This window comes from Ambystoma mexicanum, chromosome 1p, assembly GCF_040938575.1.
Source record: "Ambystoma mexicanum isolate Mex_15411 chromosome 1p, UKY_AmexF1_1, whole genome shotgun sequence".
Taxonomy (NCBI): Eukaryota; Metazoa; Chordata; class Amphibia; order Caudata; family Ambystomatidae; genus Ambystoma; species Ambystoma mexicanum.
In genome coordinates, this window is record NC_090921.1 from 1,346,220,557 (window position 1) to 1,346,240,993 (window position 20,437).

At 43.2% G+C, this 20,437-nt stretch overlaps 1 protein-coding gene across 1 annotated transcript in view; it reads left to right on the forward strand.

Moving 5' to 3' along the window:
• Window positions 1–20,437, forward strand: part of LOC138454181 (C-Jun-amino-terminal kinase-interacting protein 4-like) — a 993,589-nt gene that overhangs the window by 243,964 nt on the left and 729,188 nt on the right. Inside the window, exons 2-3 of the mRNA XM_069607022.1 lie at window positions 10,280–10,400; window positions 10,774–10,844. Coding sequence (XP_069463123.1) covers window positions 10,280–10,400; window positions 10,774–10,844 — 192 coding nt within the window. The remainder of the gene's footprint in view (window positions 1–10,279; window positions 10,401–10,773; window positions 10,845–20,437) is intronic.

The following is a 20,437-nucleotide window of genomic DNA, read 5'->3' on the forward strand; positions in this document are numbered from 1 at the left end:
TGCAGTAGTTTGTTGAATACCCCTGTCTGCCAAAAACAATTTATTTTGTGAGTTAAAACCCTGGAATTCCCCCACCTGAACAAGTTCTATAATTGTGGATGAGCCGTTTTGTCCACAAGAAGACCGAGTGATGGAACAATAGTCGTCCCGTAGGTTTTATGCTACTAAAACACTGGACATTTACATATTTGTTTTTAAGAGATTGTAGGGGTTCTTTTTTGGGAGTAACAGCGGCAGGTGATGAAACATTTTACAGCAAACCTTCCCCAGTTGAACATTTCTTTCCATATGGCTCTTACGTAGTGGAACTTGCAAACACCATACAAGGTTGTGCATGCCCAACCACCACCCCACCAGCAAGAATTTGCTTTTGTCATGTCCTTGTTGCACATCCAGTGCCTAGTGTGGGCTTTTGAGAATATTAGACAAAGAATATGGCAGAACTGTATCAAATGTCGGAAGTCAAACATACCAGTTTTGCTCTCTGTTTTGCATTGTTTCCCTTAAGCCATTTTTTGGGGTTGGATTGGTTTTCAATTTAGAGGTTATAAGGGCATGGAAATTGGAAAAGCAGGAGCTAAAAGCAGCTCCTGGGTATCCAGCATTAGCCAGTGACCAGGAGGTACCTCTGGGGAACTAGAAGCTAGTACATAGCGTTCTGCAAATCAAACTTCCACATAAGATGCAAACATATCTTGTCCATTAATATGACCCTTTATGTTTCAAATGTTGTATAGATGTGTTCTAATGTTTTTTAAGTTGTTTTATTGTTTGGCTGAATAAATCAACCTTTTTTCTATTTTACAAATTATTTATACATAATTTTTCTACATTACATAATGATAACATTTAAGAAGATAACGTATTCAAAAATAATGACAATTGATAAGAACCATTATTTACAATTTCATCGATGGTTACAATCTTAACAAATCTGTATTTTTCAACTGATAAAGATTTTTAAAACTTGAAAGTTTCAATACATTGAGAACAATTTTTTTATTCAAATCTATGATTCATATATAGTTTAAAAGAAAAAGGGACATAGGTTACTGTGGAGCCACTACATATAATGGAGAGCTTTGTAAGCACTATACACTCATTGTAATTTTATCAGATTTTGTCAAGGTCTCATCTTAAATGGAGCCTTTCATTGTAAATATCCAAGGGCCTTTGTTATTTATACCCCGTTGAAGTGTTTGTGCAGGCATTGACATGACCATCGATTATATATCCCATTTGGTTGCCATTCTGTTATAATACATTCAGTTCAAGGCTTTCTAAAGATTGGATAGTGGCAATTCTAAAGGAAGCTTTGTTGGTACAGAATATATGTTGCCATGCATCATCTATTGACATGATTGTGTAACTATTGAACACTCGTTTGAAGAAATCATTACGTCTTTGAGATAGAGAAACACATTCCACCACCAGAGGCTGCAAAGTTTCCTTGTGGGCTTCATTTTCACAAAACTGACATATGTTTTCATCTATTCTGAGAAAACCGTGTGTGGCAAGGATATCCTTCGTGTGCCATAGATTCAATCTGTATCTTAGGTATTGGTTTCGAAAAATGTGGAGAAGGATATTTAGTTAAACATTCTACCATGACCCAGAATTTTTTATGATCAAATAATAGTGGATTCAAATCTACGTAACTTTCACATTTGTTTTGAGTCATTATCCAATCATATTGGTACAATTTCAATTGAGCACAGTTTTTATTTTGTAGCAACAGTTAAATAGAAATATCAACATCAGACAGGAGGTTTAGAATGAAGTTTCTCCATTTCACTGGGAATACATGTTTTGATAATGGGAGAAATGATGCCAAAGTACATAAGAGATTGTCTGGTTGGTTCATTATTAGGCATTTCCTAAGCAAGGAACATAGTTTTCACGAATTCATGAAAAAGGAGAGAGTGCTCCTAGCTTAAAGCAAATCATTGAAATTGGAGTAGATTGGGTCAGATTAAGAATCGTTTGCCAAAATCTACCTTTTATTCTGTCGCAGAATAATTTTTTGGGTGGTAATTTCGTTTAAGCACCATATGTTATGGTAGATACTGCCTTTTGATTATAATAAACTATAACAGAGCTACAGGTGAATTTGCCAAATTTATGAAATACTACTTTGGCTTGGGACTTGTTAACCAGGTATAAATTTGTCACTTGGTCATTTATGATGACACCTACTTCTAGTAAAGAGTGACCAACAAATTGTTTTTTTTTGCAGCAACCATTCAAATGACTTTGGTTGTTGCTGTCTTGGTTTAACACATTCTATAATTTGTTTATTTATAGATTTTTCGAAATGCGCAGAGCTAAAATCACATATCTGGGTTTATTCAGCATCAGTTGGTCTGGGGAGCCAAAAGTAGAGTCTGGTAGCTGTTGGCGTCAAGCTAACCAGGCTCTTAGCTAGAGCTAATTGGCTCCCAACTCCCCTCAATTTCGAACCCTGGATTATCAACACGTTTGGCTGTAGAGATTCTGGGGTCTGTTCACAAAGTTAATTTGCAAGGGTGCTTCAAGTGCTCAGACAAATGCCCAAAGTGTCATCTGACTCATCCCCAATATTTATATTTGATGAATTTGATAAGTTCTTCATTTCCAGTACATAACCAGTTGGGTACATGTGTTGAGATACAAAGGGGAGCAGTGGAAGATCCCACAATGCAAGCTCAAGATGTATGCCTCTTGCACCCCTCAACCGTCCTGTCCCATAAAGCACATATCTGTATTGAATGCAGGGGGCTCATCAATTTAAGTCGCAGTACTCCCGGGGACTACAGATAACTAGTAGACATTATTTTAATTGCATTTATTTCAGCTCGCAGTCAATATCACAAAGTCGAACGTTCAACCTCCCAAATGAATTTAAGGAAATGTGTACTCCTAAAAAAAGGCTCCATGTTGATTTTATACAAATTTATTTCAGAATAAATAATATTCGCTACGTAGTGATGGGCACAGCATAAAACCTTTTTACATCATGCAAAATTTCTTATATTTTTTGCACAGATGTACCGGAATTGGGTGCATTGTAGAATGTGTCCCGTTCATTAAAGTGGGTCTAATTTTGTAAATATTTAAAAATATATAGCAAAAGAATGTACGACTTAAATTGAGAATATGTTGTGTCGCACACAGTTTTAACTAAAAACAATGTTTGTGCTGTTTTAGAAGTTTTCCAGGATTGCAGCAACTAGTAGAGTGTCCTAGGCACGTTTTTAAAATGATAGCTGCAGCCTAGCTTTGCGTGTCCAATCCTTATTTCTGTCATTCGGAATCACTTAACTTATTTAAGAATAGGGAATTCCCTATTCGTTGAGGCTATAATCACCTCTCAAATTGTGTAATGTTTTCATTAAAATGTCCTTAAGTCTATAAAATATATGGTAATATTTCTCTCATTCAAATAATCAGATTTAGGGGGCGCGTAATGCATTCCTTTGTGTATTGAGTTTACATAAAGAAACAATTTTATTTTTTTACTGTGCTTCTAGTGTGTGTGTGTGTGTGTGTGTGTTCAAATGATTTAAAGAAACTAGACATTGGGGGTTCTTTTACTCCACCCATTAGCTCGTTTTTTAAGTAATTAAGTATATTTTAATTCCGCCAAAGGATGTTGGTTTGTACAATCGTCCGGAAGAGATCAGTTTAGTATAATGTTGTTCAAGGATGTGTCTTGCTTGTCAGAGTAGTGCTTGGTTTTCTTGCCTTGGTATTTCTTATCTGCCTTTGTGTGCGTGCATCTTAAATGCTACCTTTGGACCATTATGCTTCTGAAGCCATATGATCTAGCTAAGCAAGTAATTTGGCAATCCAACGTCACTAGACTGACTAATCGTTGTTCACCTTCGTTTATCTTTCACAAAGTTTTCATTTTGACAAAATACTTATTTCCTTAATATAATCCACAACCTCATTGTTGGGTAAGTTGTGCTTCTTGGTCCAAAAACATTTTAGCCTTTGATTAGGAAAGTTAGATATTAGTCGGCACACTTACATGGTTTAACTCCTGTTTGCTGACATTCCTGAGCCTTACCTGAACATACGCTCTTTAAGAGGGGATGTTCATTCCGGCTACAAAACACCCTGGGTAGTTATTTGGGGGACATGCCTGTATCAATGTGTATAACTTTGCTTTTCTAAATTTAGCAAAAGGACATCTGTGTGGAAATGGTGCAATATTTTTGATTACTTTCTCTCATGTGTCCAAGTCAGTCTGTTGAGCTGTGTAAATACTTCACTGTCCTTTGAATTGTAGTAAATGGTGTACACCTACGTCCCGTCCCCTTTCCTCCATACTTTTGGGACATTCCTTCCATCGGGACGGAACCGGAGCACTTTATAAGCATCAAAAAAGAACTTTTTTCTTCATTCTTTTATTTTTATGCCAGGTCACCGCATGTGACCGTAGCCCCGCCTTCCTGACCGTAGCCCTGCGCATTGCCCTTCAGTACTTTTCTCCAAGCGGTCGGTGTTGGACGCACTTGCATTTTAGGGAATTTATCTTTTTGTTCCCTTGTCCTTCATATTCCTGCTCCGGTTCCAAGGCCTTCTTTTTTTTTCCGTCTATGCCAGAGCGCCTGTTCTTTATGCCCTGTTCTTTATGCGAACATAGTTTCGCGAGGTCGGATCCCCATTCTCTCTGTCTGGAGTGCGTGGGCCCAGAACACCGGTGGGACTCTTGCTTCTACTGCGACTCCCTCTCCGTCCGTGCACTCTAGCATCAGCGTGTACGTTGGGAGGAGGTGTTCCAATAGATTTCTCCTCTGCATTTACAGCAATTCATTGAAGAAAAAGGAAGCGCCCGGTAAGTTCCTTCCTTTCTGGGGCACCGCGGCAAGGGGACTCCTTCCCAGGGTCTTCTTGTTCCGGGAGGAGCTCCATTGACTCTGGTAACAGGGCTCTCCCTGAGGTGTCCCGAAAGGGATCTAACCTGGACTCTGCTCCGAGGTCCCCAGGACGGGGGCTGTCTGGTCTGGATCCTTTCCGATGTTCCCCCTCTTGGGGCTAAAGTTAGGCCCAGCATTTCTGGAGCTGTTTTCACTCAGGTAGTTCCTGAGGTTTCCAAGCCTGAAACTAAATGTACTGAGTCTAGTCTCGAGGTTTCCTGTTCAGTGACTAAAGGCACTTCCCCTGAGGATCCCCGACTAGGGGCTATATTTACAACCGGCAGAATCGAGGGGCCCCTCCGAGGGCTCTGGCTGCGTGGGGGGTGACCCAAAGTCTTCCCACACACAATCTGGTGGTCGAACTGATCCTTCTGAGGGGGCAGAGAATGAAGGCAAAAGCCTTACGTCTTGAAGTACCAGCCCTGCAATTCTTCAGCAGACTCGATAGGGTCCCCAAAGTGCTCTAGATCTGCTAGCACCGGCTCTGCCGAGGTTCCTTGTCACAAGGCTAAAATGGAAAGAAAGTACCCTGATTTGTGACAAATGCCTCACTGACACCTGTAACGCAGTTCACCTCGGGCATTAACAAAATGGAACCCCAACCCTGAGGTCTGAGGTGACCATTTTAACTACCTCTATTTCAGCAACGTTCTCAACGACCGGTTCCGAGGGGCCTGTTATTGGGGTCGAGCAACCTTTTCCATGCAAAGCAGATAATAGGAATCTGTTCGCCCCTCCAATGGATTGGCGTGCTCGTTTTCCGCTGCCACACAGTCTTGCTCCCTCCTACGTCTGCACTCTTTGTGTATGTGGATCCAGCTGGTGGAGGGCCATACTGGCAGTCAGCCTCTTTGCAATCAAGGGGTATGCCCCTTCAGAGCGGCCTTTACCCACAACTGTGCCTAGATCTTCCTTTGAGGACGCGTCCTTTGGCAAATTCCAGGCCCCTATGCACTCACTCAAAGGCATACTTTAAGGATATTTTCAAAGAAATGTATGCTAAGCCTCTCAAGCTGCAACCTGCTCCGGCAGTTCTTCAGCAGGTTCCGGTAGTGCCACCTCCCCCCTCCTCCACTACCACCACTGCCTCCACTTTCACCTATACTTACTTCTGTTGCGCAGTCAAGTCTGCCCACAGCGTCTGAGGTGCCATGTGCTGCATATCCAGTTTATGTTCCCGCCGCACTGGATGAATATGAAGCGGACCTGGATAGCGAGGATCTGCCCGCTCTGTCAGAGCCGTTCATGACAGGGTTGTGTATATGATGGCGTTGATAGATATTTCTATACCAGAGCCTGCGGCTCCACAAGAAGGTGTACTTTCCGGAGCCTTTACTCTTTTGACACAGGAGCGCACATGCCTTTTCCTTCAAAAGGATGTGCTAGCTGAATCCTGCAAGGTCTGGGAAAAACCTCATTCCGGCCAGCACCTGAAAAGGAAAATTGACAATCGTTACACTTGTCAGAGGATATACCCTTGACTGCATGTCCAATCCCCTCATCAATGGGGGTGGCAGCAGCTACATTCCAGTCTAACTCATCCTCTCCATCCTCTACGGCAGATTCTCAAGTCCTTTCCAAAGAGGACAAGATTCTTGATGTCATTTGAAGAACGTTTTTTCTAAATATGTTCTCTCCAGCTGCGACAGGCGAATACTGAGGTCATCCTGGCAACAGTAAATCTCAAGCTGTGGAAAGAGCTTGCAGAGCTTCAAGAATGTATCCCTCCCGACAGGCTCAAGGATTTTAAAGACTGTTTATCTGATACCATAGTGCTGGTTCAAGACCTGTTGGAGGCCGCGGCCCATCATGTTGACACTTCTGCTCGGGGCCTTATGGTTGGAGTAGACCTCTCCCGTCAATCCTGGCTGCATGCTACGAAATTCTCGAAGGAGGTTCAGGGCAAAGTACTTTATCTTCCCTTTGAAGGAAAGAACTGTTTCACTCCTCCACCGATGAGGAACTTACTAAAACAAAGGCAAGCACGCAAATGGCCAAATCTTTGTCGGTCCTTGCAAAAACCCCAGCTAAAGCAGCTTGTACTCAGAGGTCGGGGACTCAAACAAAGTCCTTCTCAGGTTTCGGAAGGTTCCAGGAGCGCCATGCTCGGTGGGCCTCGCCATAAGCAGCAAAGGCAAGGTGATCGGTTTTTCTCTCAGTCAACAGCCTCCTCTTGGGCAACAGGTAGTCTCACTGATGATAACACATCGAAATTGTTTTCCATCAGTCTCACAAGACTCCAGTGGGAGGACGAATATCATTTCATCTGGAGGCGTGGCCGACCATCACAGAAGACTAATGGGTTTTGTCCGTCGCTCGAGCGGACTTCCGCTTGCACCTCCCTCATACCGCACCCAATCACCTTCCTCTTCAGCAGACCGGGTCACCTTGCCTCAGAGCCGAGGTACAGAAACTTCTAGACCTCAGAGCAGTGGAACCTGTTCCCTTGCAGGAGCAAGGGGAGGGATATTACTCCTGTCTGTTTACAGTGCCCAAACCCAACCAGGCTGGCCTGCACACTATCCTCGACGTCTCCAACTTCAATCTCTTCCTACACAAAGAGAAATTCAAGATGATTACGCCCAGCCAGATAAGGGCCTCTCTCCGGAAGGGAGATTGGCTCAGTGTGATGGATCTTCAGGACGCCTACATGCATATCCTGATCTGGGGCCCACATCGGAAATACTTGCGATTCTCTGTGGGAACGGAACACTTCCAGTATCGAGTGCTACCGTTTGATCTGCGTGTCTTTGCCAAGATGATGACGGTCATCCAGCATTCCACAGACTGCAGGAAATCTGGACGATTGGCTTCTGCGCAGTCCTTGCCCACAAGCTGCAACGGTCAATCTTCAGTCACTCCTCCAGCTCCTGTTCCAAATGTGACTCAGTGAACTGGTGGAAATCGTCAATGACGGTTGCTCAAGACCTAATTCTTCTAGGTTTCAGTTGGAATACTCTCAGCGCCAGAGTGTTCCTGACGAAGGACAGAATTGCAGACCTATCAACCACGTGCCAGCTTTTCCTTCAGTCCTCCCTCATGTCGGCCTGGCGGTTCCAAAGACTCCTAGGCCTTATTGCTTTTTGCGTGTTAGCCCTACCTCTTGCAAGATTGAAAATGAGGCGCACTCAGCTTGCTCTACGGAACTGCTGGTCTCAAGCTTTGGAACCGGACTCCAAAATGATTCCGGTTCCATCCTTCATGACGGCAGATCTTCACTGGTGGTCATCCGCCAGAAACCTTTCAGTGGGAACATCCTTCCAGGAACCCGGCCCACAGGTCACGGTTACAACAGACTCCTCCCTTCTAGGATGGGTGGGGCGTCGCTACGTCACCTCGAGGTGTACGATCTGCGGATGGCCCAGAACTGACTGTCCCATATCAATTTCCTGGAGCTTCTGGCAGTTTTTCTTGGGCTAAAGGCTTTTCAACCCTATATCATCAACAGAGTGGTTCGAATTCGCACAGACAATTCCGTAGCAATGTTCTACATCAACAAGCAGGGGGGGGGCGCACCCGGTCCCCGCCTCTGGTGGATCTAGCTACCCAGCTTTGGAATTGGGTGATCCAGAACAATGTCTGGCTTCAGGCAGTGCACATTCCGGGTCACATCAATGTTGCGGCAGACTCCCTGAGCTTGGCGCCCTGGTACCAGAGTTCAGGTCCTTAGTGCAGTTTAACCTTTAATAGGACAATATGCGCATAATTCAGGCGGCACGTAAGCCTTCTACTAGGGCTCAGTACAAAAGCAAATGGCTTCGGTTTTATCATTGGTGTCTGGCTAAGCAGCTTGTTCCTCGACAAACTAGTTTGACTGCTTCTGGTCTTTCATATCAGACCTTGCAACCTCTGGCATCCACGTCTTATATCCATCTACAGACAGTTGCTCCTTTTCACTGGAAAACCCAGTAATTAAGAGACACTTTGCAGGTCTTCTTCATTTTTTTCCTCTGGTCAGGCCTCCTCTTCCAAAATGGGATCTGAATGTGGTCCTCACCGCCTTGTGTCATAAGCCTTTTGAACCTATGGCCACTAACAAGCTCAAGTACCTTTCTTGGAAAGTGGCTTTCTTGATTGTGGTAACATCTGCGAAAAGAATAAGTGAGCTTCAAGCTCTCTCTGTCGAATATCCGTTCCTAACATTCCACAAGGATAAGGTTGTGCTTCACACTCTTCCTTCTTTCCTTCCCAAAATTGTCTTGTAGTTTCATATAAACCAGTCAATATCCTTACCAGTTTTTTTCCCGGACCTGGTCTATGATGCTGAGAGGGTTTTACACAACCTAGACGTCAGACAAGCTCTGAAGTTTTACTTCGATAGGACAAGCAAACTTCTTTGTTTCGTTTGGTGACCCAAAAGGGAAACCTGCTTCGAAAGCGTCCATCTTACATTGGATAGCTACATGCATCTCTAAGGCCTACTCAATTCAAGACCTTCAGCCCCCAAAGGGTGTTCTTGCACATTTGGTACATGGCAAAGCGGCTGATGTTGTCTTCCAGAAGTATGTCCCTTGGGAGTTCATAGCCAAGGCCGCTACGTGGGCTTCCCCTTCGCTTTTCTGCAGACATTGTCTTCACCTGAACTCCCGGGCTGATGCTCAGTTTGGCCAGGCAGTTCTTTAAAACGTGTTCCAATGATGGAAATTTCCACCCTCCTATTTTCTTTGGTCAGTGCTTGGGAATCTCCCAAACGAATGGAGGAAATGGGATGAGGCATAGGAGTATGACAGTTACTCACCGTAGTGACTACCTTACTCCTAGTCCACAGTCTCCTTTCCTCCATACACCCGCCCTCAGTCCCATCTAATATGTATCCTCTATTTTGCTGAATGGTCGTTCGACTTGGCGATAGAAAAGGACTGAAGGACGATGCGCGTTTGAAGCAAGGGAAGGCGGGGCTACGGTCACGTGTGGTGGCCCTGTGTAAAAACAAAAGGATAGAAAAAATGATTTTTTGATGCTTAAAAAGTTGTCCGGTCTCGCCCTGATGGACGGAATGTCCCAAAAGTATGGAGGAAAGGGGACTATGGACTAGGAGTAAGGTAGTCACTACAGTGAGTAACTTTCTCATTCTACCAACCTGGGGTAGAGGAGGCCTACATTACATTTCTGACATTTAAAAACCTGATTTGACTATTTCCTTTTATTCAACGCAATTTCAGCTTAATCATGCTAAATGTGTTTTTCCTACTTTTGACCTCCTATTGCTTCTTTGCTTTTCGTATTGGTAATGTGAAATCCATTGACAAGTTTGCATAATTGCACGTTTATCTTCCATTTTGTGGCCAAAAGTAGATTTGACACACCCTTTCCCCAGATATTAACGTTTGAATAACTGTGAAGCTGTCTAAAGTGCAGTTTTTCTTCTTTCACAGCGTTGCATGGAAATGGAGGACAGTATTGAACAGGAGAGAAAGGGGTACAAGGCAAACCTTACTGCCATGGAGTCTCAGACCAAGAACATGGAGGTGAAGGCACGTAACTATGCCGATCATAGTAAGTCTCTTTGTTAAGTTTGCTATACCCGATACCTATCTTTCATATCATCAATCACACCTCAGTGGAAGGATGTGCACAAGATGGCTGAAACCCCAATGTGGCCCTTTATCCTTAACTATCTTAAGAGCAGACCCTTTTAATTGTGGAAACAGGATTTCATTAGATACTGATCAGACTAACTGTTCCCCATTCTTCTCTGGTAACCTGTGAGCTTTTGACTCTTCAGAAACCTTCCTGCGTGAACACAGTATATTGGGACATTGCCTTGTGCTTTTTAACAGAAGCTGCCTGACTTTCCCTTCACATCGCCTTGCATTGCCTCCTTGCATTGCCGCCTAAATTGCCTGATGTTGTTCAATTATTATTGCAGTTGCCATCCTGGAGGAACAGAAGCTTACCCTGGGCAAAGAACTGTCTGCTCTGGCGCAAACCCATGCTAAGGTATAGTAGGATGTGTTATAAAAGAAGCAATAGCATAGGGCAGAAACCAACAGAAAATAAAGGATGAAAAGGGAACCAAAGGCATTGTACTGGGGACATTGGCTAATATGAAGTAACTTGTAATGTGACATGGTCCTCAAAGACAACTACCAATTTGTTTAATCTTTTATTCTGAAAATAGGTACACAAAGCCTGGTGTTGGCCCCGAACCTTTTCCCCTACAACTTGATGGGGGCTTCCACCTCCCTATCCCCCAGGCACACTATTCCAAGATTGGTTGACTATAGCTAGGATACCCCCCTGTCTAATACTCTCCTTTGCCCAATGGGAGGTCCAAAGCCCTAAGCCTTACCGGACTCCCTCAGCGACTTCCTACGGGACTTGGTACAGTCATCTTCTTGTCCTAGCTCCCTTATCCTCATGTCCGTCCCTTAATCTTCTCTTCATTCACCTGTCTCTCCTGCCACACCCCTTTGTCCTGGTCTTAACACTATCACCCTCTTCTGTCTCCACCCTCCATCTGGTCCCCACCCGCCCTGTATAAGCAATTTTCTGGTCTTACCTCTCTTTAGTTTCCGCCTGCCAACTCCTTCTGGTCTCTCATCCTCCAAAATGCCCTGCTCCCAACTCTACCCCTCCCCCATTCACTCCTGCCTCTCACTACCCACTCTGTGTGCAACAGTCATCTCAGAGTTCAGGGATAATAATAATGGCCTGCCTCCACAAACCTAGTTGTGTGGAAAGGGGTAATTGTGTTACCTGGGATCCCCTACATGAGTTCTACACAAAATGGGGTACGGTCAGCCTTGTACAGTCAGACAAGAAAAGGGGAAGCAAATACTAAATGGCAGGAATATGCTGGTAAGAATACACATTCCACCAAGACATTAAAGGTTGGGTCTAACCTTAATATTTCTTTCTCCTTCCTTCCTTGTATCCTGACTTGTATCTTCATGTACTTATTTTATAGTACTCTGTGAGATATGCGTTTATGATAGGGAGACTCGCCAAGAAGGGTCTGCTTGAACCCTAGTCCCTGGGTAGACAGTTACACATCCAGGTTACCCCTAAAGGATGTTATGTTTGCACAGGTACCATCCCTAGGTTGATATCCTCATGGTGAACATTATCACCTGAAGTGTCAAAGGATTAAGATCACCCATTAAACAGCAAAAGATCCTGTCACACCCGAAGAGGTCGGGGGCTCACGTGGCCCTAATTCAAGGAACTCGCCTACAAAGCAAATACTTGTAGCATGCTTAAGAATCAATGGGTAGGGCAGGCAGTAGCCTCCCATACCAAGGGGTGCAAAGGAGGGGTGCTATCCTGGTCTACAAGCAGACCCAACTACAAATCTTAGTCAGTGACGGAAATGAGGGAAAGGTGGTTGCTGATTAGGTGTAGGCTAGAGGAAACCCAACAAGTAAAAATAAACCTCAATGCCCCTAGCCAGAATGATCTGGAATTCTAGGAGGACCTGTGGAAAAAGGCTACAGCAATTAAACTGCTCATCTATGATTATTGGTAGAGACTGCATAGGGCATACTCCCTTGTGACCTCTGGTCCAACCATGGGTCACATCAACCATGCATACAGCCTTTGAGTGTTTTGTTCATGACAATGAACTGCTGTATGTATGGAGAATCTGCAACCTGGCTCATTGGAGTTCACGTTCTACTCTCCGACGCACTCCACGATAGACTCTCTGTTTATGAGTAGGCGAATGAGGACGCAGGTATAAAGGGCACACATCTCAAAATCCTAAGGATTCAACTCGAGCAGTGCTTAAATAACATCCCACGCATCACGACATTCCCACAGCTGAATTTCCAAAGTTGGGAGGGAACATAAGTCTGGCAGAGTTCAAGTCCGCGATTATTAAACTGAAAACGGGTAAAGCCCAAGACTCGGAGAGTATGCCAATCGATTTCTTCATGACATTCATGGATACGCTGGCCGGCAAGTTGGTGGAAGTATTCCATAGCTACACCCAAGGTAAGAACCCTCAGGGGACTTTCTTCGAGACCATGATTCACATCAACCAAAAGCAGGGAAGGAACCCCATCTCTATAGGAACTATAGGCCAATCTCCCTAATTAATGCTGAGGCAAACATTTTAGCAAAATTTCTAGCTATGAGATTGGACCTGCTCCTACCTAGCTTGATCTACAAGGACACAATGGGATTTGTGAAGGGGAGATTGTCAGTGGCGAACACGCGCCTGTTTTACAATGTTATCGATTTGACAGGAACAATTGACGAGCAATGGGCAGCGGTAATATTGATTGCCGAAAAGGCCGTTGACTGGTGGGATCAGACTTCCTGGAGGAGACATTGCGTTGGCATGGGTTCGATTAGAAGCAGATTTCCTTGATATTCACACTGTATTTACACCCAAGGGCTACCATATTTGTAAATGGAACATTCACGCTGTGCTTTTTGTTAAAGCAGGGAACTAAATGATGCTCCCTTCTTTACCCCTCTTGTTTACCCTTGCCCTAGAGCCTCTACTCCAACGTATTAGAATCAACAAAGCTATTAGAGGTGTGGGTGCCCCTACTTTGGAGATCAAGACAGCTGGATATGCAGATGATATCCTGGCCTTCTTAGACCTGCATAAGTCCCTAGACCTGTTCTTAGTTAAGATTGCACGAGACTCCTAGGTCTAGGGGTATGCATTAAATGTGGATAAGACTGAGGTTATGCTGCTGAACAACTAGTGCTTTAAGGTGCTCTGCTACAATACAGGCCTCCTCTAGAAGCAATACCGTGTTAAATTCCTGGGCATTATCTTCTCCAATGATATCCAATCTACAGTACTGATAAATGCTGAAGCATTCCAAAATGCTGTCTAAATGGTCCCCGCTACGTTTATCGTGGTTGGGCAGATTAGAAACTATAAAAATGTCCATCTCCCCGATAATTATATACAGCCGTGCAATGTTACCCCAGAACTGGCCAGCATAGTTTTTCAAATCAGTTGACAAAATCCTCACACAATTCTTATGCAAGAAAAAAAGGCAAGTATCTCACTAAATAGGCTTATTCTGCACCTCTCTCAAGGAGTTGTTGTTCCACGCTTCCGAAGGTACCTTGATTAATTTATGATCAAACAAGGTCTATGCTGGTATATGGATCCCATCCTACAGGTTCCTCCTAGATGGCTGGAGTTAGAAGCATAGCTAGCTGTTCCCTTTCAAAGCAAGGATATCCTGTGTTTGAGAGCTAAGCCTTCACTTCAAAGCATATCGGCGATAATGAGCCCCTGTAGGGCCCATTGTGCTTGGTTCAAGATTACGGGATTGCCTTTGGGAGCAGAACATTCCCAACCAATATGGTGTAATGATAGTATTAAAACTGCTGGCAAACCAATATCCTGGCCCACTTGGATTAGCGCTGGCATACTCTTCAGGAGATAGGTGTGGACCAATGATGGGGGGGGTCCCACTTCCAGAAATTGCAAGAGACCAATAACCGTTTTTAATATACTGGCAATTAATGAAGTTTACTTGTAATAACACCTCACATATACACCACCCAAAAACAAAGTGAAACATGCTCCTACCTCATCTTCAATAATATATAGAACCCTGTTTTCGTACACTCGAGATCGCCACTTACCTGGAATGTAGAGTGTGGCTCAAATTTTACCACAGACCTGTGGCCCTCCATATGGATGAGAATTGGGCATACCTCAGTTGTGGCCTCAACCACCCAGACCTTTGTTATGATATATACCCGTCCCTTCTTATCTCAAACCAGTAGGGAAACACTAGCAAGGGCCTTGATAAGTTTTATCTCAAACCTGTAGGAAAACACTAGCAAGGGCCTTGATATGTTCGAGAATAGACTACTGCAGTAGTCTTCTGATCGGTATACTCAACTGCGATCTGACTAGATTGCAAGTACTGCAAAATAATGCAGTCAGAGTCGTCTTAGACCTGAGGAGATCAGACCACATCTCAGAGGCCAGAAGGGAACTACGTTGCCTTCCCATTAAGGAAAGAATTTAGTTTCGACTATTGTCGATATCTTTTAACTGCTTAAAAAAATTCTGAGCCTGGCTATCTTAAGGTGGAACTGGTGATTAAGACTAATAAATATAGTCTTAGATCAAATAACAGCCATTTACTAACTACTCCCGTTTGCAGACTTTCACAAGTCAAATGCGGAGCCTTCTACTCTATAGCACCTAGCGCTTGGAACAATTTGCCTGGCAAGCTTAGAGAAGAAACTTCTAACGAGGTATTCAGAAAGGGCTTTAAAACACATCTGTTTAACGAATGTGCTTTTCTGACATTGGTATTTGAGTTAATTCTCACTTCTGACTACTGGCTCTCTTGGCCTTACTGATACTGGAATTGTCTGTTGTTTTTGTCAGCGCCCTTAAGCCCCCGGGTCAGTGGTTGCACTGTATAAATTATTATAAATAAATTAAAGAAATATAACCGAGCACTATTCACACCCTCCAGGCTAGGGAAATTGAATCAGGGCATCCAAGCGTCCTTGTATTGTTCATGCCAAGAGGATATAGGTACACTAAGACACAAGCTGTATAAATGCAGATTTTCACTTGCCTTCTGGGAGATTATATGGTAGCTCATTCTCTGTATATGTAACGTAAATATCCCGTTGCCACTTTCTTCAATTATATGTGGAAATGTTAACCCCCAATTCAGTGGGAAAAGAAATTCAGAAATATCTTTTTGATGCCTTGATAGTTATTGGCCCGAAGGTGATTACCTCCAACTGGAAAGATCTAAAATATTTGTCAAAAACAAGGTGGTGGAATCTTGTGGCATAAACTTGTCTTATGAAGACCTCCCTTTAAAATGAAAAGTTACCAGTCACCTCTGTATACCTGGCCCATGGTTAAGGTTGGAGGAATACCTGAGCCGCATGAGGAGTCTCCGGTACTAAAGAGTGACCTAGTGTTTTGGGGGTGCACAGGGAGACGCATGTAGATGTGGCAATACCTCTAGTCTTACATCTATATGCTGTCTTTACAGTATTATACTTCAACTGTATGCACAACATATGGCTAGATGAATTAACACCCCGTCGAGGGGAGTGCTGATGTTTCTTAGTAGTATATCAGCGTATCTCATTTGCCTGAAAACCTATGCTGCAATTGTTAATGAATTATCAAAATGAATTCTCAATGAAGTATTCATGAATTGTTGTATTAGAAGTCATAGCTGAACTGTATGTAAAGTGGAAACCCTCTATCCAAGACAAAATGTTTGCTACATGGGCGCTTTGAAACAGTTGTTGCTAATTGTATAAGCGCCTAACAAGTGACTATTAAATAAATAAAATACAGTACCTACTACATCTTCTCCAACTACTCTATCGACTCCAGCTATGTTATCTACTCTATCTGCTCTTGCTCTCCCCTATGCTTTCCTTGCTCTTCTCGTCCCTTTCTATTCCCGTGCCCCTCTTCTGCTCTGTACTCTATACCTGCATCAATGAAGCGTTAATCATCGATTTCAATGTTTGTTTATTTTAAGTGTTTCAGATATTGGGTATCTACTAGTTTCGTAATACTGACCCTGTTTGCGTGTTACCCTTCCAGCTGAATTACTTAATTCTCTGTATCACCATCAGTGATCTCATGGAGAATTGTACGCAGTCAACGCAACACTTGTAATGGTATGGTATCCCTCAATAAAAATGTATTAAACTAAAAAAAAAAAACAGATTCCACGCAAATCAAAGTAAATGCAAAAATGAATACTGAACTCAGAAATAACAGCATGATCCTTGAATAGAAATCGGAACAACTTTTAGTGACAGGTTTGCACAAAACAGAACAAAGGATAACACTAGAACAGAGCGGGCAGATTTGCATTTCTATACGCAGCAGGGTTACCAAAGCTGTAAGTGGCTATCACGTTTATTTTACAGTGCAAGGCCTATTTACAGTTTAACATCAACTCACAAGCTTTTTCCCATTACAGCAGCTGTAATGCTTAAGATAGTTGAATATATTTATGACTTGAAATTAACTCAAGATGTTCTTTTTTACAGTTTTTATCCTTTTTTCCAACCACTCAGCCCTTAGGGCTCCTTTGTAGCATGTGGTAGCAATGCCCTTTTGAGGTGCTCTGGATCAGCCTGGGCTGTTTCGAGGGATTTAACACATAATACAACACAATGAATGGTAAATGTGGGAGGTCAGTAATGCGAGGCGGACAACTGCTTGTTGATTTACCAACATTTGCCATTTTATTTCTGAAATAATGTTCAATAAATGCCTCACTATCCCTACTCTACTGAGGATTTCCCTTCCTAACTAAAGCTAAGAGAACACACTCCACACCGGATTAACTGGCCCTCACACTAAGCAACAAACATACAAAGAAAATGTATAGCAATATAGCATCATATGAACAACATTCACAGTCTCTGAATAACCTTCTAATTTCCTCTGTGATTTCCCTTTCCCAGGATTCAAAGTCAGGGCTGTTAGTGTTCAAACAAAGATAACAAATTCTGAAATGAGTTCTTGATATTTCAAAGTAAATGGAAGAGTTTGTAACCAAAATTCCACTAGCAAATCTCTTCTTTTTGGTGAAATATCCACTTTCCACTTCCTCCAAATAGCACCAATGGTAATCCCAGCCACGGTGCATTGTCACCTTCTTCAAGAAGACTTGCCACAGTTCAAAAAGAAATGCAATATCCACTAACACCAGTGATGTACAGTTCTTGGTTAACAGTTTGTATTTTCTTGGTTACAGTTTTGAACTTCACAATGGTATATTTGTCAGGATGACTTAGTAGTACTGCTGCTTCAACTTTCAACTACTTTACTTCTACTTCATTTGCTATGAGAACAGTCACCTTTGTCTCGCAGTACTCCTCTTGGTTTGTACTACTACAGTACTGCATCCACCGACAATTGGATATATCACTACTGCTTCAGTATTTTGGACTATGACCACAGCTTCAGGGATTTGTGCTTTTAGAACGGATTCGACAAGATAGACTTTAAAGTACTTCAGAAACTTCAAGTAGGCAAGGCACTCGTTGTCTGAGTAACTCTCTTCAAAAGGTGCAGCCGCTTTGCCTCTCTCATCTGTCTGCCACAGCAACAACAAGCTGGGTTTGCTTTGGAGACTATTTTCTCTCTGTCTTCCACAGTCTCTGGCACAACAGATTGTGTCAACTTCAAAATAGTCTTTACAAGCAGCCAGACTCCATTCCCCAACTTTATCTGAACCTTTCTTCCAGCCATTACCCCCTTTTATTACCCAGAAGCCTTGATGCCAATCTCATAGCTTCAGGTAATACTTGCACACTTGTATCTTAGACCAATACACTGTTATCAACTCCACAGTACAGTCAGATTGCTTGTTAACTCTGGGAAAGGTTGGTTTCAGTGTGAATATACAGAGACTCTTGGCATGGGCAATGCTGGTCTTCAATTGCTATACACTTTAATGTTAAAATGCAAGGTATGCCGTGTTAGAATAAAGAATAGTATTCAGTCTTTCTTTGAAATTCAGAAATTGGCAAACCCTCCCACTTCTTGATATAGCTTTCAGGGTTCAAAGATTGGTATTCAATTGAATTCCTGTATGAAAGTTAAGGGTAGAGTTCAGGTCTCCCATGGGAATCACAATTGGGTACACGCAACCATTCTCTGATGTGGTTGTTACAAGTTAAATATTGTAACTCATGTATTGTTAACGTTTAGGTATTCGGTAATGGTCCCATCTTCAAGCAATTACAGTCTTAGTATAGCAGAACAATGGGATTTAGTCACTTTAACTTCTCATATGAGTGAACCTGTTGTATACGCGAGTGCTACATTTCCATTGTTCAATATATTTTATGAGCAATGAACATTTTCTAATCGCTTAATGTCTTGCGCAAGTTCACAGGGAGCAGGATACTGTTACCGGGAATGCTCGCAAAATGTATTAGAACGCTGTGCTTCACTCGCCGGCTTATTAGACATTTGCTCTGCATGTTGCACTGCTTTCCTGACTTCTGCCACAACTTCTACTGCTTCTGGCTCACTGGGGGGAGGGAGCACTTTTCTCTTGAAAAGGTGTCTCCGGTCCGGCCACACTGTTTGGGAGCTTCTTCACTCCTGAGACCCCCGGCTTGACAATTACTTCTTACCTTGGTCACCTGTACGTCTGCAGCTCAGCAACCACAGCAATCAGGCTTGCATGTGAAAATACTTCTCTTCTGCATGTCTTCCGTTGCGCAGCCTCTTCACTTCAGAGTTTGGGGGAACAGGACCCTCTTAGAACAAGCACTTGAAATCTGCTGTCTCCACGTTCCGGCGTCCCACTTCTGCTTGGTTTGCCAGCCTCGTGCCGCCTTCCTTCTGCTACTAATACTACAGCTCGCCTTCCAGTCACAGTTCCAGTTCCTTCCACTCCTTCTCATTGGCTGCACCTGAGGGGGCCTTTTATGCCTCCCACATTCCTTCAGGTGTAGGCTCTTGGGCTCAATTGCCTGACTGCTGCAACTGAATGCCCCTTCAACCCTCTTCCTCGTCCCAGTACTCATGGGATTATGGTACATGTTGTCCCCTTCAACAAAGTTAGCTTTTATAACCTTTGGGTTAGTTTTAAGGGTAGATGTATTTCCCTTAAAGTTATTAGAGGATGGACTATTAGTCATTGGTTTTAAGGCGTTTTTCTTTAGACCTTTTACATTATGCCTTTGTGGGAGAATGGAGGGTGTTGGTCTTGAGATACTTTGAAAGATTACTCTGTTAATAAGGCTTGCTCAGTTTTAACATAACTTGCACACTAAGTCATAGATCTTCTATGTGGGTTACGAACATTATAATAGCAATATGCCATTACCTGTTTTGGCATTCTAGCAGGGCACTTTCTTTGAAAGAACAAATACTGTGCCTCATCCCACGGGATCTCCTCACTACAGTGGGCCCTGTCTCCTCCCAGGTGATCCTCCCACAGTACTGCACCCCCACGGTCGGGGATCAGGAAGCGCCTGCCTTTTCCTGGCCACCTGGGAGGAGACTTTAGGCAGGGTTTTAGCGAGGGACCCGTCAGATTCTTCACATATAGGACTTCAAGGTTCTGACAAATTAAGGTTGCCTTTCGACTTAAGTTCCTTTTTGAAGGGTTAAAATGGTAACTTATGCACAACTTTCAGGACTTCTGCAAAAGCCTTCTGCCTCCCAAAACCCCTGGTGCCTAGACTACCCACAATCCTGCGCAGGGGCAATGAATAATGAGCTTTAAAAGTCCAGTAAGAGGTTTACAAACGTAGAGCTTGCATCAGAGTAAACGCATTTTCAGCATAGATTACATTTGAGAAGGTTACTCAAGGTTTAAATATAAGCTGAACAGTCCCAAACATCAAGGGAACTGTCTAAATCAACCAAACCCGTGTTCAGAACATTATAAAGAGGGGCATACATAACTTCAATGGCAAAAGGGCGGCACCTCCATGTGTGGTTATAGGTACTGCACACAAAGTAAATCTCAGAAATATATCACATAATGGAAGTCAATGGAAAAGTGAGCCCAGCACCACATTTTAACGAATGTGGCTACTATACCAGTATTGAGCAATTCCCATAACTCAAAGCATTGGGA